Source organism: Lutra lutra, chromosome 12, assembly GCF_902655055.1.
Source record: "Lutra lutra chromosome 12, mLutLut1.2, whole genome shotgun sequence".
Taxonomy (NCBI): domain Eukaryota; kingdom Metazoa; phylum Chordata; class Mammalia; order Carnivora; family Mustelidae; genus Lutra; species Lutra lutra.
The window spans coordinates 24,832,868-24,855,938 of NC_062289.1; the positions used below are offsets into that span (position 1 = coordinate 24,832,868).

Genomic DNA, 23,071 nt, shown 5'->3' on the forward strand with positions numbered 1-23,071 from the left:
ATTTTCTATGAGTAGATACTTGGCAGCGGAATGACTACATCTTGTGGTAACTTTAATTTGTTGAGGAACCTCCGTACTGTTTTCCACAGTGGCTGCACCAGTTTGCATTCCCTACAACAGCACGCGAGGGCTCCCTTCCGTCGGGTCCTCGTCCTCCCCAGCCCTTGTTATTTCTTGGGCTTTTTATTTTAGCCATTCTCACGGAAGGTGATACTTCATTGTGGTTCTGATTTGCAGTTCCCTGATGAGAGGTGATACTGAGCATCTTTTCATGTGTCCATTTACCATCTGTGCGTCGTCTTTGGGAACTTGTCTGTTCAGGCTCTCTGAATCTCTAAATTTTTTAAATCGATTATTTTTTATGTTGAGTTCCCCATCACTTGCAGATATCCCCTCTCTTTAGTGGGTGGGCACGGGGAGGGAAGAAGTAAAGGATCGGGGAGACACTTAGCATGTCGAACACTGAGTAACGTGTAGAATTGTGGAATCCTCATTGTGCACACCTGAAACTAACATGCCGCCGTTCATCCTACTTCAATTTAAAAAGTATTTTTAAACCTATTTTTCATAGAACCACTTGAAGATACTATTGACACACAGCATAACACTTTCAAGGGCATTCGAAGTGCTTCCTGTTTAAGATGAGTTGAAACTGGTAGTTAAAAAGCTTCCGATTGTATTTAGAAGTCACTAGGGAAGAGAGAACTCTTTAGTCGGTAAAACCGTATCATCCCCTTTCCAGTATGGGAAGGTCCAATTTTGTCTTTAACAACAAAAAAAGAAGTGCTGAGACTTTTCCTCCAAAGCCCATTTGAAACAAAAAAAGAAGTGCTGAGACTTTTCCTCCAAAGCCCATTTAAAACCCCTTTAAACAAAATATTTTGTAACTAAAAATTGGAGTTTTTTCCCCAAAGGGCAGCAGTGCTTGTGTGAAAACCACCCCAAAAAGAAAGTGTATTTTTTAGTAGGTGTGCAGCCAGGTTTCATGGATAAGATTCTGGCCAAGAGATTCCAATCAAATGGTTTTTTTGAGCACATCTTTATTTTGCTTTCATGCGTCTGTTTTACAGGAAAGGTGTCTTATGTTCCTACAGAAATGAACAGGCATGATTTCCAAGGTAACAGCTATGTATACAGCTGTAATGGACATTTCTCTTCAACTGTCGCATGGTCTTCACAAAGCGTTTTCATACTTGTCTTAATCCCTCTTCAAATAGATTTGCCTCAGCCTTTTAAAAATTTAGCCCTAGCCCTGACTAGCAGAGCCACCAAAGCCATTATTGCTGGACACTTGGAAGTAAGTGACCAGCGATGTCAGGCAAGGGCTTGGTTAGTCTGGAGGTATTGTCTGAGTGTCTTCATGGTTGGAGAGGACAGATTCTCAGAAAGGCCCCATGGATGCTGCTTTCCAGGGCTGCTGCCCCCAGACGAGCTGGGGTCGTTGCGTTTCTGGTCACTCAGCTCATAGACAGACTTCCCAGTGCCTTAGAAGCGTAACTGGAGTTAGTGAAAGGAAAAAAACATTCTCGAATACTCATTTTTCTGCAGGAATTGTTAGTCCAGCGGGAGCTGGGCATGACTACGTTTTCTTGAGACTTGAGGTTGGTTTATGGTTGGGACCCTGCCGAGACCAGGAGGTCCCTGTCTAGCCCAGGCGCCATGTCCCAGTGGCTGGATGGGGGGTAGGGCGGTACAGTCATCAGTATTTCCTGACTGTTCTTTTTACTGCTTTTCTTCGAGTTGAGGTCTCAACCAAGTCCTCTCCCTCTCCACCCCAGATATCTTGCCATTTCCAAACACCGTCTCAATAGCCGAGACCTAGAATTAAAACCTCACTTCTAAGATAAAACGCAAGTTCTCCAGACTACACCTTGGTCGTGTTCTTTCCCACATTAGCGTGGGGCCCAGGGAGGAGTGTCTGATGGAAGCAAGAGAAGGGGCCTTCCATTTTAAAGTCGTCTGACTGTTGAACCTGATTTCAAAGTTCCGTGTGTGGTTTTAATACATTCTTTTGACCTTAGAAGTTAATAGATTTTTCAAAGAAAAAGCCACTACTAATGATTTCTGTAAATTAGACTCCCTAAACAGTATCATCATGCATGTGGTAACTTCTACCCTTGACTCAGATGTCTTAGAAATCCATTTTAGAAACTAAGTGAATTACAATTTAGTCAGCATTGTGTTTAGACACCACAGACTGGATGAATCACTGTCTTTGAAATGCGAACCTGCCTTGAGCCTCTGGTTCTTGCCCTGGGGGAGTTTCTCAGCAGCAGTCTGGGCACTTGACCCTTCTCGGGTGCACCTCTGCCATCAGTCCCCCATCCCTCCTAAGCCCGGGCCATCTCTCCCGCCTCCCACTCACTCCTGTTTCCGCCGCTCCCATGTTCTCACTCACTATTTGTGATGGTGGCTTTTTTGCCCCACACCGGGAGGATCCACGAGTCTTTCTTTACACAAGGGGTGGCTGGATAAGTTTGTATTTGGAGAAGACTCTGCCTGGCGCGTAGGCTGCATTGGGACGAAGGTGTGTCTGGAGCTGGGCCCTCAGGTTCTAAGCATGTGCAGTGGTCTGGGAGAGCTCAGGAAGGCCTGAGCTGGGGCAGCAGCATTCTGATGATTCAGGACTGCGGGAACTTGACTGCGGACAGAACCTGGGGATATGGGGATAAGAAGTAGGGTGTTGGCAGTCTCTCTAATACAAATTTGGGCAGTTGGGAGGTGAGGGCTGTGTAGGGCATGTCAGATTTGGAGAGTCTAGTGGAACTCACACAGGGAGGAAGGCACGGAGCAGATCATTGGTTATGGAAGAACAGCAAGACTAGAGGGACAGGCTTGAAGGGGATGGTTGAAGCCACAGGTGTGAAGGAGATGGTGCAGGGAACAAGGGTTAGCAAACATGGCGAAGATGCTGTCCTGGGAAACAGTAGCACTACAGGGAAATGGGCAGGAAGATGGGCCCGTGGGAGTGGCCGGCAAAGAGCTGTGGGAGGGAGGGAAGCAGAGCTGCCCAGTCAGGGAGGAGGGCCTCTGAGGAGGGACTAGGCTCCTTCAGCAACCACAAGTTGGACAGCGAGTGAAGCTGGACCACTTGCAGCCACTGAATCCGGCAAATAGGGTCCCCAGAAGGCACTCTCAGGGCGGGTTTAGGCAGTGTGGGGGCAGAACATGGCATGTTGTGTCGGGGAGGGGTTGGGAAGGGATGACCCTGGGTGGTGTCCGCGGACGCCTTGCCTGAGATGGCTGGAGTGGGGAGTCGGGGCGACGTGGCACAGGGAGATCCGGCTGGACCAGGAGGTGGTCCCACATGGAAGGAACTTGAACCTAGCTGCGTGTTGAAGGGAGGGCATCTACGAACAGGGAGAGATTACAGATAGGAGAAAATGCAGAAAATAAGGTCATACTTAAAGGAATCCTCTTATTCAATTCCCTCATTTTTACAGATGAGAAATTTTAAATCTAGTAAGGTTAGGAGGCTTGCCATGGGCCACACAGCTAATTCACTGGCAGAGTTGAGTTGAATCTAAAATGTCTCATGACCCTCACTCAGTGCAGGCCTCATAGCACCGTATCTCCCAGAGACCTGCTAGGTTGCGGGCTCTTCTCTATACTGCTCTACCCCAGAGCTTCCTGTGCAGTGGACTTCGCTCAGTCGTGCTGCACCCGGCGCGATCTTCCCCCGAAAGATCCCTGGTCGTTGCTCCCTTCTGTGACCCTCCGTTTAATGGGCTGCGGGGCCAGGCTATCTGGGTGCAAATCTTCGCTTTGCTGCTGACCAGCTCTGTGATCCAGGGATCTGAGCCTCTGTTTCCCCATCTGTAAAAGGGGATGGCCTACCAAGTGGTCATTGGGAGAACTGAATGAATTTTATGCTTGGTACATTCTAAGTGCCCCATAAATGTTAGCTGCTCTTACTTAAACCGCCCCCCGCCCGCCCTGCACTCACAGGCACACCGAAAACACCCTTAATGGCTTCACATTGCCTTTACGATAAAGAGGATTTTGCACAAGCTGGGCTTTCATGCTTCCCCCTCAGGGTGTGTACCAAAGCTGTAGTGCCTTCAAGTTAGCTCCCTGAATGTGCAGATACTTGCTAACATGCTTTCCTAACCGCCCCCCTTCCAATGACCCACCAGCTCAAACATCCCTTCCTAAGAGAAGCCTTTCCTGATTTCTACCCCAGGGTCCTGATTCAGTCATGTGCATCTGTTTATTTCCTTGAGGAAATTATCTTTTGTCATTAAGCTTTTCATTATGGGGTTAATTGATGAGATTTCACCTTCTGTGCTAGATCATAAACCCCATGATACCTAAGAGGCTTTGTTTTTGCTCATATTTGTGTCCCCAGCTCCGAGCACAGTATTTCTCTGTGGGAAGTGTGGCGGTCAGTTAAGTGTTGTTGAGTGAATGAGCGACCCAGTCCATCTAGTTGCTTGACATTCAGGGACCTAATATTTACTTCCTGTTCTTTGAAAGCACGTGGAAATGATGAGTTAATAAATGTATCATTTTTATGGTGTTTGCACATGCCCATTTTAGCCACGGATTTTTAAAATCCTCTCTGAGTCGTCTTTATTCCTCTGACAGCCACATTACTTCCCCCTGGAGAAGGACAATATTTATGATTTTGAAATACCATATGTGGACGGAAGTTGTTGATCTGTTTCCAAAATGCTGAAATAGGAACCGAATTGTCACCTGTTGGCACTTGCCTCTAGGAGACGTCTTTAATCTCATTGGGTGACCTCCCAAGCCACAGGCTGATGACCAGGGCCTCCAACAGGGATTTTTGGGGCGTGTCTTACTCAGGAATATGGTAGCTTTTCCTAGTGCTTTCCTGATGTCACCAGCCGATGTCAGCCCTGAGGAGCCAGCAGTGAGGGTGGGCTTGAGCCGCTTATCCAAGGTGATCCTTGGCCTTACGGTCATTAGTCAGTGCTTTTAGACTGAACTTCAAACCCAGACCGTGGGGTTGAAGAACCACCACCTTTATTTACATGTAGATCGCTACAGTAAAAAAAAAAAAAAAAAAAAGTGTTGGGAAAATTGGACAGCCACATACAGAAAAATGAAATTGGACTATTTCCTTACACCACACATGAAAGTAGACTCAAAATGGATGAAGGACCTCAATGTGAGAAAGGAGTCCATCAAAATCCTTGAGGGGAACACAGGCAGCAACCTCTTTGAACTCAGCCACAGCAACTTCTTCCTGGGAACATCGCCAAAGGCAAGGGAAGCAAGGGCAAACATGAACTATTGGGACTTTATCAAGACCGAAAGCTTTTGCATAGCAAAGGAAGTGGTTAACCAAAAGACAACTGACAGAATGGGAGAAGATATTTGCAAATGACATATCAGATAAAGGGCTAGTATCCAAAATCTATAAAGAGCTTAAACTCAACACCCAAAGAACAAATAATCCGATCAAGAAATGGTCAGAGCACATGAACAGACATTTCTGCAAAGAAGACATCCAGATGGCCAACAGACACATGAAAAAGTGCTCCACATCACTCAGCATCAGGAAAATACAAATCAAAACCACAATGAGCTACTACCTCACACCAGTCAGAATGGCTAAAATTAACAAGTCGGGAAATGACAGATGCTGGCGAGGATGCGGAGAAAGGGGAACCCTCCTACACTGTTGGTGGGAATGCAAGCTGGTACAACCACTCTGGAAAACAGCATGGAGGTTCCTCAAAAAGTTGAAAATAGAGCTACCCTATGATCCAGCAATTGCACTACTGGGTATTTACCCTAAAGATACAAACGTAGTGATTCGAAGGGGCACATGCATCCGAAGGTTTATAGCAGCAATGTCTACAATAGCCAAACTATGGAAAGAACCTAGATGTCCATCAGTAGATGAGTGGATAAAGAAGATGTGATATATATATACAATGGAATACTATGCAGCCATCAAAAGAAATGAAATCTTGCCATTTGTGATGACGTGGATGGAACTAGAGGGTATTATGCTTAACAAAATAAGTCAATCAGAGAAAGACAGCTATCATATGATCTCCCTGATATGAGGAAGTGGAGATGCAACATGAGGGGTTTGGGGGGTAGGAAAAGAATAAATGAAACCAGATGGGATCGGGAGGGAGACAAACCATAAGAGACTCTTAATGTCACAAAACAAACCGAGGGGGGTAGTGGGGAGGGGCATAGGGAGAGAGTGGTGGGGTTATGGACATTGGGGAGGGTATGTGCTATGGTGAGTGCTGTGAAGTGTGTAAATCCGGCGATTCACAGACCTGTACCCCTGGGGCTAATAATACATTATATGTTTATTAAAAATTTTTAAAAATTTAAAAATGGAAGTCAGGAGCTTCTGATGACTGGTGTGTTTGTGATCAAAGAAAAGTGCAGAGTGCGAATGGAACTTTCCAGAGCACGTGTTGACTCCGTGTCTGTGTGTGCACATACAGAGTAGTTTAACTGCTTTGTAACCCGTATGACGAGCTGATGGGTGGTATAAACAGATGCATCAGAGAGCGTATCTTAAACCCTGTGCATTTCCAGTTTCTTGATACTGCTGGTATAAATGACCAGAAGACCATTGTCTATTAAAACAGGCTTTGACCTGGACATTGGAGGCTGGGGTTCAGGCCCTGGCTCAGTCACTAGTCAGCAGCCCCTGGTGAGCTGATACTGGCACCGTTGCCAGTGCTGGGAGGAATGGAGATAGAAACAGAATTCTGGAGGGTCCCTTCTCCCTGAGCTCCTCTTTCCTCACCTGCCCCTTGAAGAGGTGATCTTTATGCTTTATATTTCAGCTCTAAAGTTCTATGATTCTGAGTCTCCTCTGTAGCTCAAAACTTCTACTGTGTGGACAGATTTTTCATGTATATCCCCCCAGAAAAGATAATAGAACTGGGCAATATTTAAGTGTCTGTGATATGCTGGGCACACTACTACATGCTTACGTGGACGGTCTCCTTTAATTCTTTCCCAGGCCTTCCTCCTACTCCATCAAGGGGGAGGCAAGGAGGCCATATGTAGGCTCAGCAAGCATGGGGCTCAGGGCCCAGCGCAGACCTTGGCTGGTACCTGAATGCATGATGAAGACAGGGGAAGACCAGGGAAAGTCCATGGAGGAGGCAGGGCTGGGCCTTGAGAGATGGGCCCCTTGGAATGACCAGAGAGGAGAAATTCTAAATTCTAGAAAACATGCATAACTCCGAAAAGAGACTTTGTACTTGTTAGCGGTCATTCCACTTTCTTTTCCCCCAGCCCCTGGCTCCCACTGAACTCCTTTCTGTTCCCTGGACATTTCATGTAAATGGAATCATGCACAACATGGTCTTCTGTGTCTGGCTTCTTTCACTTGATATATCTCCAGGGTTCATCCCATCCCTGCCATGGGGCATTGGGTACTTCATTCCTAGGTCACTGAGCAGTATTCCACGGTACGGGCCGGCCGTATCTGTCCATTTACCCGCTGATTGATACTTGTGTTATTCCCGCTTTGTGGCTGCTGTGTATAATGTGGTTATGGACTTTGGTGCGCAAGTCTGTGTATGGATGTTTGTTTTTAGCTGTCTTGGGTATGGACCAGAAAGCTATTTGGAACGTCCAAGAGATCTTGAGTTCAGTGTTCTTCCTGTGTTTGTTTCTAGTTTCCACTAGTGGCTGACTTGTTTCATGATGACAAGGACTCCATTCCTGCTGCTACTACATCTGGGAAGGGCTCGTCTTCAAAGATCAACATTCGCTCCGCCAGACCCCCCCTGAAAGCATCCAACAAGGAGCACAAGAAAACCGTGGGCCACCAGGTCAGCCTCTGGAGGGACACTGTGGGTCAGGATGTGTGTGGCCAGGCCAGCTTCTCTGTAGATGAAGGCCGGCTTCAGGGTCAGAGGGGGCCAGAGCAGCCTCAGCCCCCAGCTCAGCCCATATGTGCTCTTTGAAGGAGGACACTCTAGAGAGAACTGACCAGAAAGAGAAAGGGGATGAGTATCACCCCAGTGCATTTAGTTACCCTAGTAGGATCATAGGCACCTGGTAGAAGAGACAAGAGGGTCCTAGAATCTGCAGGTTGAGTTAAAGAAGCCTGGGGACTTAGAAAACTGAGGCCCCTTCTGTGGGTCTTTGTGGGAGTCTATGTCCAGTGTCTCTCCCAAGAGAAGGGAGTGCCTGTTGAGCCCTACCAAGCCACTAACCTTTCCATTGTACTGGACTTGCCTCTTCTGGACATTTCATATTACTGTTCTAACTTCCAGGATGCCCAGGCACTGGATATTGGGGCTCCTGGGCCTCTGGTTTACCAATAATCAGCGTCCAGTCATTGTGATGACTTCTGTCCTATTTCTCAGCACTGACCACCCCCCCTTTTATTTCATTTGATCTACCGTGCTAAGTCAGACATGTTAGCCGCTGGGCTCCCCGAATTGAGTTTGAATAGCCCTAATGGCAGGACATGGGAGGGCCTTAATTCTGGACCTACAGCAAGGCAGGCAGGAGGGTCAGGTGGAATCTGACCCCGGGTCTCTGTGTTTTGTCCGGTCCTTCTGGATCCATAACGACGATAACCGTATCAGCAACCCACCAGTCTGCAGGAGTTTCTTGGTTAATTACACATCTGCAGCATGTTAGAGAAAAATAACCAGGTGCTGGCTCTTGTCTCTCCAGTTCCGCACCTCCCTGCATCTGCTCATGGAGACCCTGAATGCCACGACACCACACTACGTGCGCTGCATCAAGCCGAATGATGAGAAGCTCCCCTTCCAGTAAGTGCTGCCATGGGCGTTGGCCAGCTGCCTCTCTGCCGGGGTCAGGCTGATCAAGCCCGGTCTCTTCATGTTTCCTTACAAGTTCAGGTGGAAGAGACTCAGGACAGCCTTGAGGTGTGTGTGGGGTGGGAGAGGGGAGTCTGCAACAGGACGAATAGTTGATTTCACACCTCACAGGTGGTTTACTTGCTGAATACAGGCCAACAGACATTTACCAGGTTCCGCCTGTCTGCTGTCTAGAAGGATTCAAGAGGATGAGAGGGTACAGTTCTCTCGTCCTGCGGGGTTTACAGTGGTGTTGAGGAGTGTGCACACCTGAATCAGAGAACCACATAAAAGTGTGTCATGAAATGCAGGTGTACCTGGGTCTCAATTCAGAGGTGGCAGGATAGCTGGAGTGGTCAGAGAAGACATCTTCCACTGGGGACACTTGACCTCAGATGACGTGTTGAGTAAGGAGACATGAAGATGGTCCTGTTTCTCGCATCCCCTCTACCATTGAGCTTCCGGGTTTATTCATACCCACTCACCTTCCCCTACCCCACTCCTCTAGTCTAATTCTGCTTCTACCCCTGTCTTGGATATCATCTTCCAACTCTGTCCATGCCCACGTGGTTGACCCCACCCAAGTCTGTATGGCAGTGACTTTTCAGTGTCTTTGTTCATCTCCAGTTTCTGCCAGATTCCAGACCAGAGTTTCTGAATGCCTCCAGCAGTTTCACTGGCTGAGTCACATTCGGCAATATCCGTAATCAGACTCCTTGTCTGTCCCTCCCCACCCCCTCGAAAATGGTTCCTCTGTCTTTGGTCTCTTATGTAGTAAATGGCATAACCACTTCCTGATAGCTCGTTACTGACCATGCCTGAGAGTCGCTCTGAACCTGTGCTATCCAATTGAACTTTCTGTGTTGGATGGGACTGTTCTATAACCTGCATTGTCCAGCATGGTAGCCATAAGTCACATGTGGCAATCGTGGGCTTTGGAATGTGACTGCTATGACTGGGGAACTGAATTGTCATTCTAATTATATTCACATACTTGTAGTTGGCTGATGGCTACCATATTAGATGGCATAAGCCTTGATTCTTCCCTCGTCCTTACTCCCCAATGACGAGTCATTGTCAATGTCCCATGGAGTCTGCTTGGAAAGGTGTTATTTTGGTCTCCCTTTTCTCTTCCTCTGTCACCTTGTTTGAGACTCTGTTACTTGCCTGGAATACTGCCCTAAGTTTTTAGAACAGTCTGTTACTTACCTCTGTAGCCCCATATTCCAACCGCCCTGAGCCAGCACACAGGCTCTATCTTCTGGTCAGAGGAGATATATTTCTAAATTTTTAAAGCCCTTTATTCCCAGCATTCTGACTTCCTTTTCTGGTCCTAGCATAACGTCTTTCTGGGAAATAAATTCTTTTGGCAACTCTGTCAGAGTGAATATCTGAACTCCCTTTCGGCTGTTTCTCTTATTTGATAAAGCTTGACCCGCACTCAGGTGGGCCTCGTGCTGGAAAAGGTCAGGAAGACAACACCCCGAGTCAGCCTTCTTTGAAGCCTGCTGATTGTTGACTCTTTTCCTTTCCTCCCAGTTTCCAAGAAGTGGTTAGGAATTCCCCCTGTGTGACATCTGTTTACCAGCTGATTCTAGAAGAAGAGAGGCTATTAGAAGGGCAGCGTGCGTGAAAGACTTGGATTATGTGTGAAGGGCAGGGGTGGTGTGCCGGGGCCCTGGAGAGGAGAGTCAAGGGCTGGGTGCCAACTGCAATTCAAGCAGTTCGTTCCTCAGAGCCTGGTGCCTGCCACCTGCCGGATTCTCTCCCGGAGCTCCCCTCCCAGATGAAAAGAGATGCTGGAGGCTTTCAGAATGCCTGTCTAGTCCTAATGGCCCTCGTTTCCAAGACCTTCCTTTGCCTTCAGGACCAAAATCTCTGTAATAAAGTAGAGAGGATAGTGAACGAGGTGAGAGCACCTGGATTCTAGCTTGGGCTCTACTCCCAGTTGTTGGGCTGTTCTACGAGCTAGCCCTGTACCACTGGCCTCATTTCTTCATCTGCTAACTGTAGCTAAAGCAGGTCATCCTGATGAAAGAAACCAAGGAGATGGTGTAGATTATTTGTGAGAGGCATAACAATTTTGATGTGTAAAATATATAACATTATTTAAAATATTTTATTATAAAAATGTATATGTATGTATATAATTATTCCAGAAGGAAAGTTCTGTATGCTTCCCCTTGATCCCCTACAACTGTTTTCGCGACCTTCACATCCTTGACATTGTGGGCCAGGTAATATGCTACTGTGGGGGCTGTTCTGTCCACTGTAGTGTGCTGGTAGCATCCCCATCACTGTGACAACTGGAAGTGCTCTGTGATTGCCACATGTTTCTTGGAGGACACAATTGCACCCCCAGTGGAGGACTGCTGTCCTGCACTACATGCTTTGATAGCATCCCTTATAGAAAAGTCTTTCCCTCTGCTTCTTCCTTTATTCCCAAAACATCCATCATACCCACTGTTCACTGGACACTGGGTGAGGACAAGTGGAATGACAGAAATGTCCCTCATCCTTAAGGTGTTGCCGGTCATTAGTCACGGACAGCAGCATAGAAGGGACCGTCCATGGGTGCGTGGGAGTGCTGTAGGAGCAGAGAAGCCTGCTGGGGTGAGGGGTGCTTAAGCGTCTGGGGAGGAGGTGGCCTGGGGGAGTGTGACCTGCCTGGGTTCGCTAGTTGGAGGAACTGGACAGATCCCTGAGCTCAGACGCGGACAACCCTGAGAGTCACGGGGTCCTCACATGTGACTGCAGCACGCCGCAGAGGGGTGCTGAAGAGGGGTGGGAGCTGGCAGCATGTGCGAAAATCAGGGAGGTGGCGTGGGGCTGCTGAGGGGGCTGGGTTCTCGGCTCCGGGCTCTGCTGAGTCTGCACAGTGACTGGAGGAGAAAGTGCACCCCTGTGTTTCAGCAGTCGGACCCTGTAGATCTTTGGCGACTTTTCAGTCCAGAATTAAGTGTTGCTGGTCCTCACTGTGATCCTCCAAAATTTATTAGTGAGGAGGAGCTGGTTTTCCACTCCGCCTCGCCTGGTAACACACATGGGGAGGCTGATGGAGACACGCTGGTGACAGCTTTCTTTACCGTTGAAGAGATAAGATTAAAATACAGGAGGCTGGGGTGGGGTTATGGATATCGGGGAGGGTATGTGCTATGGTGAGTGTTGTGAAGTGTGTAAACCTGGCGATTCGCAGACCTGTACCCCTGGGGATAAAAATATATGTTTATAAAGCTGTAAAAAAAAAAAGAAAGAAAGAAAGAAAGAAAGGATGAATCCCCAAGTTTTGTAGCAACATGGACGGGACTGGAAGAGATTATGCTGAGTGAAATAAGTCAAGCAGAGAGAGTCAATTATCATATGGTTTCACTTATTTGTGGAGCATAACAAATAGCATGGAGGACAAGGGGAGATGGAGAGGAGAAGGGAGTTGAGGGAAATTGGAAGGGGAGGTGAACCATGAGAGACTATGGACTCTGAAAAACGATCTGAGAATTTTGAAGGGGTGGGGGGTGGGAGGTGGGAGGTTGGGGGCACCAGGTGGTGGGTATTGTAGAGGGCACGGATTGCATGGAGCACTGGGTGTGGTGCAAAAATAATGAATACTGTTATGCTGAAAAAAATAAAAAAATTAAAAAAAAAATAAAATAAAATACAGGAGGCTGGCTGGCTTTACACGTCCCCTGGGGGCTGTGAACAGGGAAGGGGGTGGCAAGAGCTTCTCGGCGGAGCGTCTGCTTGCTTCTTCCTAATAGCATTCTTCTTTGCGACCACTTAGTCCTTATGACCAACCGGTGAATTCTGGTTGGGCAGATACTCTTAGCCTCTGTTGAATGAATGAGGAAAGGGAGCTCCAGAGAGAGGATGTGTTGCCCACAGTGGTGTAAGCTGTTAGCGGCCATACTGAGTTTTCTGCTTTGCCCTTGCTCTCTTCCCCCATCCCGTGTGGAAGAGAATGTGGCCAACTCAGGAGGAAAGCACGCGTGTGAGCAGAGGAGTGGGGAGGACCGCAGGTGGGCCTGCAGCCCACGAAGGACGGGGGGTCACAGAGCCTTGCCAAGCACGCTGCCCATCCCCGCACACACACAGCAGATTGAATCAGACCTGGAGAGCACAGGTGCAGAGAGCCTCAGGGGAGAGGTCGGCAGCCCACGGAAAACCCTCCCCAAAGCTTGAGCACATCCACCGTGCGTTCTGAACTCGGGGCCCAGCTGGCTGCCTTCAAGACAAGAGCAGCCGAGGGGCGCCTGGGTGGTTCAGTGGGTTAAGCTGCTGCCTTCGGCTCAGGTCATGATCTCAGGTTCCTGGGATCGAGTCCCGCATCGGGCTCTCTACTCGGCGGGGAGCCTGCTTCCCTCTCTCTCTCTCTCTGCCTGCCTCTCCATCTACTTGTGATCTCTCTCTGTCAAATAAATAAATAAAATCTTTAAAAAAAAAAAAAAAAAAAAAAAAAAAGAGCAGCCGAGCCTGTATCCTGAAGGCTGCCTCAGGTCACTCCAGGTCACAAGCATCCTTTATGCCCTGTGTTCTCAGGCTCCTAAGTACCACTGCACATGCGTTAACAGTTTTTCTGGGATCCCAGAGCAGTGCTGCGTCCTGGTGACGCCTCAGAACTGGTGCAGAGGGGACCATGGAGGCTCCCCACGTATGCTCCTTTTGTTTTCTTCCATCCTGTAAGACCTTCTGCTGAGGAGTTTTCTGCCTATCTGAAAACATGAAATGAACTCCCCTAAAGTAACTAGTTTGCTCAGGACTGTGCAGACTTGAGTGCTCAGTTGTCCCTTACTCGAGAGCTGTGGGCGCCTTGGGACCAGAGTAATCAGGAGGATTTCCTGGAGGAGTTGGGTATCCAAAGTAGCAGGACTTGGGCAGGTTTGGGGGCAGCAGGAGAAGGCCAAGGGGTCATAGGCCTGGAGGAGGGTGTGGGTGTCTCCGGGGACACTGAGCCCCAGGACTGACCTGGAACACAGAAGAGTCCCGACTCAAGGTCAGCTTGTGGTCTCCAGTCACCTAGAAGGTGCCTGCTGGCCCAGTGCATCTGCCTCGAGAGACTGCTGGGTCCTTGGTGTAGGAGGGCAGCTGGCATTAGGAGCCGATCAGCTCCTGCAGAGAGGTGGGAGGGCAGGATAAGTCTCCCGTGGAGAGCTGCGATCCGAGCACGGCAGGTTCCAACCCTGACCCATTCTGCAGAATCCTGAGGGGCCCGGCTGCTGGGAAGACTCCTAGGGTTGTTAGGGAGGCGGCAGGCATGGGTGCCCCCTGGTGTCCTGGAGATAAAGCTGCCCATCTCTCTCCATGGGGTCCACAGGCTGCCTGAGGTGTGTGCTCCAACCAGCGAACAGGATCCCAGAATTCCCAGGATCTGAGCCTCAGCCCCGCTTGCCGCCCACTTCCCAGAGCAGAAGGAGCACAAGACGCATGGCCCTGGGCTGGAACGGAGCTCAGGAGCAGCCAGAAAGAAAGGGAACACTTACTTCCCACCCTTTCTCTGAGTGGGGCAGTGGTCTTAGCAAAGTACGGAGATTAACTCTAGTTCAGCTGAATTCTTTCCCCAGGAAGCCCCCCACCCCTGATTGCCGTAGCCTCCCTGGCTGCTCTCCCTCTGGCTTCTCACTGCCCTGGTACCGTGGTTCTCACCTATGGCTTTGTGCGCTTCTGTACACTTCTCTCCTGGGGCGGGGACTCAGCCCAGACCTATCTGACTGCTGACTGTACGGTGCGCTACCTGACGTACATGTTGGTGGACATGCTGGGTTTTCAGGGCTAAGCAGTTGAGGGGACATGAGGTGCTAAAGATGTGGCTTGTGTCCCTGAAGACCAGATGATCGGTCTCGGAGACTTAACGGGCAGCTGTTGTGACAGCAGCTGACCCTGCACGTGTGCTGATATCCTCGCTGCTGGGCTAGCTGCTCTCCCGGGCCACTAGGTTTCGTCTTGGCACTAACCCTAAAGGGGTCCTACGATTACCCCTATTTTATAGATGAGGGTACTAAGGCCTGAGGAGGTGGCATTGCCTTCCCCAGGTGACCCACGCAGCCAGTAAGTGACCATGTCCTGGTTCAAACCCAGCTCTGTGGGCCTGAAAAGCGCCCCTCTGACTCCTGAGCCACATGCTGCTGGTGGCAGCCAGCAGCATGGTGGCAAGTGTGTATGATTTGGCCTTTGAGCACAGATACCCCCATGGGTGCAGATAATTAGGGAAGACCCTGGGGAGGAGGCACAGATGGGGCTTGGAAGCTAGACAATTCAGTCATGCCACAAAGACGATGACGTATCCCAGGTGAGAACATGAATGCGCACAGGACCGGGGTGCTCATACGGCTCACGCGCCTGCCAGTCATTGCCTTTTAGTCAGTGCTTGGCCCCCGACCTTGTGCTCAAGGTGCATGATGGTCTTTGTCTCGGTGCAGGAAGAAGTCGTCTGTCCCTCTCCAGTTCCATTTCTGTGCCAGCACGTCCACTCACAGCTTGTCTTTCTGTGTTTGCAGCTTTGACCCAAAGAGAGCGGTGCAGCAGCTCCGGGCATGTGGGGTGCTGGAGACCATCCGAATCAGCGCAGCCGGCTACCCATCCAGGTAACGCGCCCGCCAGCCATGCTTTCCTGGGGCAACCGGAGCCTGGCTCCCCAGGGAACCTGTTTACATGCTGTCAGCCAGAGACCCATCCTGCGTGAGGGCCCACGCAGGATGCTGACAGAGGGGAGAACATCCTTTTGGCCTGAGAAGCCTGGGAGTCCACGGTGGCATCCTCTGGGGAAGCTTTTCCCATTTCAGATTGGCACTGGTCTGGGCGAGGAGCCAGCTAGAGCTGCAAAGGGGATTTCTCCTTTACTCCCACCTTGTGCCATTTACTTTTTTTTTTTTTTTTTTTTTTTTTAAATACACCTATTCCCTGTCAGAACCATTTTGAAGTGTACAGTTTGGTGGTAAGTATGCTCCAGAACTCTTTTCATCTTGCAAGACTGAAACTCTGCACCCATTAAACACTAAATCCCTGTTTCCTTCCCCCTCCAATGGCTGGCAGCCATCATTCTACTTGGTCTCTGTTTTTGACGACGCTGCAGCCTTCGTCTGTGTGGAATCCTACAGTGGTGGGGACCAGTTTCTTTCACTTAGTCTGGTGTCCTTAAGGCTCCCCCGTGTAGCATGGCTCAGAATTTCCTTCCTTTCTGAGGTTGAATACTATTCCATTGTACACGTAGACAGCTTTTTATCTGTCCGTTTGTTAATGGACCCCTAGACCTTTTAAAATAGAATCAAATCCATGATGGAATATATAGTCTTGAATTTAAAAACCACTATCAAGATCTAACTTGCATTGCGGTCCTCGAGCCACCTAGAGCCTGTTGAAGCCATGTCAGTCCTGGATCCTTTCTAGAGGCTTGCTTGCGGTAAGAGGGAGGTATGGATGGCGACCCGCGAGCTCTCGTGAGGTCATACCGCGTACCAGCATCTCACAGACTAGGCATCTTCTGCCGTGAGCTGGAGCTAAGCTGAGCAGAGCCAGAGTAGCAGCCCCTGTCCTTGGAAGTCCTGTGTGTGTCAGGAGGTGGAGGGAGCCGGAAGCGGGGAGGCGGACGAGGGGGCCAGGCCTCCCTCCAGCCTCCCTGCCATCTCCAGCGGGAGCTTGGCCACTGCAGTGGAGGAGTGCCTTCCTAGCAGCAGGTAGTGACCGCGAAACAACGTAACTGTCAACAGCTCCCAAATGCTCAACCTGGGAAGGGACTTAGTGATGGAATTAGGAGTTTGCATTTGACCCGGAGAGTACAAGAACTACCACTGATCTGGAACCTCCAGGCAGCTTTTCAAAACCCACCAGGTTGGAGCATCATTCCCAACAGTACGCTCTGGCCCCAGAGGAAGACTCTTCAGTTTGCTTTGAACCACGTCTCTCCCTGCTTAGAAGAAAGGCAGGGAGTGTCCTGGGCTCCATCTCCTTTTCCCACCCTTGGGCTGAACACAGATAGCTGACGGCTCCATGAAGGAGGTGAGCCCTGCTTGCCCTTCCCGGGTGAGGGCTCTGCCTGCCTTCTCTTTGTTTGCCCTGCGGGGCCCAGCACCAGTGTTTTGACTGAGGGGACAGGCTCAGGCCATGGGCGCAGCAGGTCTGTCTTGAGTTCGAGGTACTGTAGTCTAGCCAATCGGATCAACCCTCCATGGCTGCTCCAGACACAGCGCTCAGATCAGATGTGGTTCATACAACTTACAAGTGTGGCAAGGGCCTTAGGGAGCTGCCTGGCCACTGCTTTATAAAGCGTGCTCCCCAGGCAGCCAGGCTCTACTCCTGCTCCGGCTCCCTTATCTGTTGGCCTCCCGCGAAAAGGGTCTTTAGTCTACCATCTTCAGTCCGCTGGTTCTCAGGACCGCTTTGCAGCCGTCAGTAGGTCAGGAAATCACCATAATGGGTCATGACCGGCATCTTGTTTATTTAGTGAAATGACCCAGGATGGAAAATTAGAAGATGGCAATTTGCGGTAGAAAGGGTATTGGAGTGTGACCTCCCTTCAGCTTTATATATAGACATGGGTGCGTCATGGTGTGAAACACGCTTTTGCTGATGAGGCCCACGGGAGGAAGTGAACTGCTCAAGGTCGCTGTGGTGGTGTGAGGACTTAGAACCCCCCTTCCTCTGCCCAGCTGTGTGCTTGTTGTCAAGCACCCGACTGCTCGCGTTGGTGAGAGGCGCCATCCACACGGGGATCAGGGGGGTGAAGAGCAAGGGTAGGCTTTTCTGCCTGCTCCCAGAACTGGGCCCAGACCTGAGGCTTAGAGTAAGACTGCACCCTGCTGGCTCTGGCCGGTACATGGAGGCGCAGACTGCCCAACGGTGCGAGGCCTGGGACAGAACCGGAGGAGCTTGTGGTTGAACCCTTGGCCTTTGGAGTCTGGCGTGGCTTGTGCAGAGAGCTCCAACCTCCTTGGCTGGGCGACCTCAAACGAGTCCATCTCCAAGCCTGGGTTCCCTTATCACTGAGTACTTCCATCACAGGTGGTCATAGTGAAGTAAGGCTTCTAAAGTCCCCCACTCTGTGCTAGGCACTTAAACATTCAGTAATGTGTTTATCACTCACTTAGATACAAGCAAGAAACTGCATCCTTATGGATACAATTACGGGGTAAAACCGGCCTTTACCAGAAATGTTTAGCTTTATTTTTGTGAAAACCTGTTGTGTCTGGTCACCACAAAAGTGCTTTCTAGAGTTCCCAAGGAATTGAAAAGGTTGGTCTAAGAATTACTAAGATGCCCCACGTTCAGCTGTTGAGGGTCCTTGCGCAAGAACCTCGGGGATCATGGGTCCTCGCAGCCACAGCTGTGCCACGAAGCACAGAGACTCCAGGTGAGCGGAGGAGCCCAGGTGCTCCTCTCTGTCTCTCGCTCTAACTGATGCTGCTGGGGAGCTTGGCAGGCAGGAGGCATGAACTTTGGGACCATGCCACGCCAGGGGAGAGGAAAGGAGGGAAGCATGGGAAAATGAGCTATTCTAGGGCAGCTGAGACCCTGAGGCTCCATCCCGGGATGTAAGGAGCCACCTGTTTACCGAGAACTTTTAACACAATGAGTTGTTTGATAGACAAGTGCTTTGCAGAGGGTGTGAACCTCTTGTCTTGGAGACCATCAAGCAAAAGCCAGGAGCCTGGGTCTGATGCGATGAGCTCTAGACTCTGCTTCTAGGAAAGGTCCCTGAGCCTCTCTGTCACCTCGGACTCACCCACCCAACTTGCTTGCAGCCTCGCTGTGAAATCAGTGACCGCACGTCCCACCCACGTTCCTGCCAGTTTACTGCTACGGTACAGAATCCTCTGTCAGAGGAAGTGGAAGAGGAAGAGGGACAGGATTTCACTCCCATGGTGTTCCCTGAGCTGCTATAGAATGAGAAAGTATTCTTGCCTCCATGTCTCCTCTCCTGTTAACCCGGCCACCTGCTCCACTCCTCCCCCGTGGAGCTTCTGGCTCTGTGCCGATGGCCGGGAGGGAATCAAGGATCTAAGTCATGACCTCAGCCTATCAGGAGTTCACAATCCAGGAGAAGGGATGAAAACCTATAACAGAGCAGCATAGAATTAGGCCAAGTCTGGAAGGAAATGTGGCTTCCTGGAGGAGGTGAGGTTTGAGATGGGCCTCGAAGCGGGGGAGGAGGCTTTGGGTGGACGGGGAGGCAGTGGGAGGATTCCACCAGCCCGGAAGCAGCTCCACATGCAGGCACAGAAGGGACGATAATGTCTCCTGCCCAACGATCCAGGAAGAGACCTTCTCTGCCAGTCAGTCCTCATTCGTCCTTCCTGTTCCATCTCCCAGTCTTAGCGGGCCAGACTGGCTTGTGTCCTCATGCAGACCTCCTCTGCCTTGGCTGCCCAGAGAGCACACTGCCTCCAGTCCTTAGACCTACGTGGGAAACAGCCTTTCCTGCCGTGCGTTCCACCTGACTCCGTCACCACCGGCAATGCCGACGCACCCGCAGACTCACATCCTGTGGGGCAGCCGATGGGTGTCCTTCTGCCGCCCTGATCGATTCACCCCTCTTTCTAGCACCTAATCACTAGGGCATCTGTACCTTTTGTTTTCATAATTGCAAGTATTGTGGTGAGTGTAGGGAGGGAAGGGAAAAAATCCTGGTATTTTCTGCTCCACAGAAAATGTTACCTAATGCTGTGATTTACATGTTCGGGCTTGGGTCCAGAGTGCTGCCTTACCTCTGCTGTCTTAGCAGATTTTGCCAAGGCCTCAGAGGGAGGATTCCCTCCCCAAATGGCCATTTGAAGTGTTCTCTTTCAGAAAGAGGCGTCACAGTTTTACGGCACTTTTGTTGGTGTTGCGGTAGAGCTGAATCCTCCATATTGTTTCATTTTGATGCGAATCCCCTCTCCCAGAGCCACGGCACCCAGGGTGGCCTTTCTTTGAAAGCTGAGCAGTGGGGAGAGGGCTGGGAGCAGAACTACCTAGCCCATGATCTTGTGACTCCACACATTGCCCGTCCGCACCTGCCAGTCACGGTAAGCATTTGGAGGGAGCTCACCGCTTGAACCTCTCCCTTACTGCTTGGTCCCGGAGGCTGGGGTGTCTGCTATATCTGGGGATAAACCAGACAAGGTGGTACAGCTACTGTTGTACCCATCAAGGTGTTAGCTTTTGAAGCTAACAAAAGTGTAACCTCAGAATGTAGAGCCGAGCACCCATTTTGTTAGCCTAACTTTGGGAGACCTTTGGGAGCCCCGAGGGGCTTGAGCAGGCTAAGGGCTCATCTCAGAAAGAATTCGCCTCCATGGTGCTAGGACTCCGGATAGCAACGTGATTTCACTTGATTTAGCTTGTTAAGTAACATGATTTTGCAGAGCTATTGCCCAACGAAACTCGAGTGGCTTCTTTGAGGAAGAGGGACTACAACTCAGAACATTTTTCTACATTTCTCCAACTTAAGTGGCCAAAGGGCACATGCCAACTCTTTCCAGGGAAGAAGATGGCAAAGAGGAAGAATGCATGGCTCGGGATCCCAGGGACTCACGATGAAATGTCTGGAGGCCGCTTCCCCGGGAGCCCATGCAGAGGCCAGCCCTTTGCAGCCAAGATTTCAGGCCAAGTTTCTGCATCCAGCCTCTGATGCCCTACGTGCAGGACACCTCGCCCCATTCTGAAGCGAACACGTGCCCAGTGCCCCCCAAGCACGGCCAGCCCAGGAGGACACACACACATTGGCGGGCGAGCAGCAGCTCTCTGGAGACCCCTCGTCCCACCCTCAGGCTCTATGCTTGTCTATTTTTATCTGCCTAAGAATTGTGGCTCTCTGTGAGTCTGATTAAATATGAAAATGTATCATTCCATTTGAAATGCGCTGCAGTGGCTAAGAAATATGGCTGTTAGCACACACAGAAAGCACCGTGCTGAATGCGGTGTCTGGGAAGAGCTGCTGGGCCACTGTGACTGTCACCATCACCTGGCTCCCGGCTGTACCCCTGCCCCGTGTTCTGTGCCTGTGCGATGCTTGGTCTCCCGTGGGGGGTGGAGGCCAGGGGGGTGTATTCAACGCAGCTTTGTGTCCCAGAGGATTTGTGAAGCAAACTCCATTTAACCACAACACACATGTTGTGGGAGGATGACTTGAGTATGCAAGGTTTATATGTAAAAACTAAATGCCTAAATCTTCCATGCTCTCCTCTTTACCTCAGAAAAACTCAGCAGCACCGTCCGAAAAGACTTATCACTTGCCAGCTTCCATCCCTCGGCCGCCTCATGCACAAAACACGACTGTAGAAGGAGGGTGGAGTCTGGAGAAGTTGCTCAGTCCACCTGCCCATTTAGTCAGGACTAAAGACCCATCGTCACTTGCCTTGCGATTAAAAACCCCACCAAGCCAGTAACGCAGAGCTTACTTTGGTGCGAAATCGTTCTTGCCCGTGATCTCACAGCCCTTCATTGTGGCTCTTGTGCCCGAGGGCCACGCGCTCTCCTGAGGGCCGGAGTCTGCCCCAGGGTCCTCGGCGGGGCTGCTCATCACAGCCACCAGGCAGCTGGCCTGCACACGCGCCCTGCCTTGCAACTCTCCATCGGAGGAGACTGTGGGCCGTGGGTCAGCTGCAGCCCCGTGGCTATCTCTGCGCAGTGCCAACACGGAGGATTTCTGCTCTTCACTTTGTAACTCGGTTCCAGGTCCGAGCCAGTGGGGAAGAATTAGGTTTCCCTCCTTCAGCAGCAAAGCTTAGCGACCTTCAGACCGGGGCCACCTCTGACTCTGAGGCTCTGTTTCCCAGGACGTACGTGGGGACAGCAGGGAAGGCAAGTAGAGGCTAATCAGCAGTGATGTGAATGGTGGGCACACACCCTGCCGCGTTTGCACTGGGAACCCCTCCGCGGGATCGGTGCTGAAATAATGAGTCCCAGGTTTCATGTACTGCCTTACAAAGGCCCTCCCCAAATCTCATTTGTTCATCACACTGACTTTTAAAAAGTGAGATATAACTTATGTACGATAAAAATATCCTTTTAAAGTAGGCAATCCTAGAGTGGTTTTCATTATGTTCCCAGCATCGTGCAACCATGACTACCAATTACAGAGTGTTTGATTACCCCGGAGGGAAACCCTGTTCCTGTTAGTGGTCACTGCCTCTTTCCCCCTCCTAGCCCTGCCAACCACGGACTTTCTCTTTCTATAAATTTGTCTACTCTGGACATTTCAAACCAGTGGAAGCCTATGATAAGTGGCTTTTTGTGTTATCCCGGTTTTAACACGGTTTTATTTTTTTATGTTGCCTAATACCATCCTGTTGCAAGGATACACTGGGTTTTATCCATCAATCGATGGACATTTGGGTTATTTCCGCTTTGGGCCAGGTATGAATCATGCTGTTCTGAATATCCATGTGTGTATTTTTGTGTGAACATGCATTTTTCTTTCTCTTGATGATATATCTGGGAGTGGGAATGCTGGCTGGCATGGTAACTCTGTTTACCCTTTTGAGGACCTGCCAGACAGTAACCCCCGTAGTTGCACCATTTTATGTTTCCACCAGCAATGGATGTGGTTTCCTGTTTCTATACATTCTTGCCAACATTTGTTATTGTCTGTCTGTTTCGTTAGAGCCATTCTAGGGGGTGTCAAGTGGTATCCCATTTTGATTTTGGTTGTGTTTCCTGGATGATTAATGATGTTGCGCGTCTTTTCGTGGGCTTGTTAGCTATTTGTATATCCTCTTTTTTTTCTTTTTTTCTTTTTTTAAAGATTTTATTTATTTATTTAACAGAGATCACAAATAGGCAGAGAGGCAGGCAGAGAGAGGGGGGAAGCGGGTTCCCTTCTGAGCAGAGAGCCCAATGCAGGGCTCGGTCCCAGGACCCTGAGATCATGACCTGAGCCAAAGGCAGCCACTCAACCAACTGAGCCACCCAGGCGCCCCTGTATATCCTCTTTGAAGAAATGTATTCAGATTTTTTTTTTTGTCCATTTTTTTAACCGCGTTATTTGTCCCTTTGGTGCTGTAGGAGTTTTTTGTATTTTCAAGGTACTAGTTGCTTATCGGATAGATTGCAAACGTGCTCGCAGTTTTCACCCTCGTGATAACCTGACCTACCATCTTGAAGGGTTCTTCCTGAGGACTCTTAGAGTTTGTTTTTCCAGCCAATCCTGCAGGAGGGAATCTATCCAAGAGAAGGGAAGTACACAGTGTGATCACTTTAACTGTTCTCCATCTGTTCGCAGCCATCCACTGAGGACCACTCAGGGAGGCATGTTCTCTAGAATGTTCCCACACGCAAATGGTTATGGGGCTCTAGATAGCAACTTAGTCGACCAG

The 23,071-nt window shown here is 50.0% G+C and overlaps 1 protein-coding gene across 2 annotated transcripts in view; it reads left to right on the forward strand.

The window, feature by feature from the left end:
* Positions 1–23,071, forward strand: part of MYO5B (myosin VB) — a 348,888-nt gene that overhangs the window by 250,437 nt on the left and 75,380 nt on the right. For both annotated transcript variants that reach the window (XM_047696392.1, XM_047696393.1), the window contains exons 15-17: positions 7,632–7,787; positions 8,644–8,741; positions 15,278–15,364. In XM_047696392.1, the coding sequence (XP_047552348.1) occupies positions 7,632–7,787; positions 8,644–8,741; positions 15,278–15,364 (341 nt within the window). The remainder of the gene's footprint in view (positions 1–7,631; positions 7,788–8,643; positions 8,742–15,277; positions 15,365–23,071) is intronic.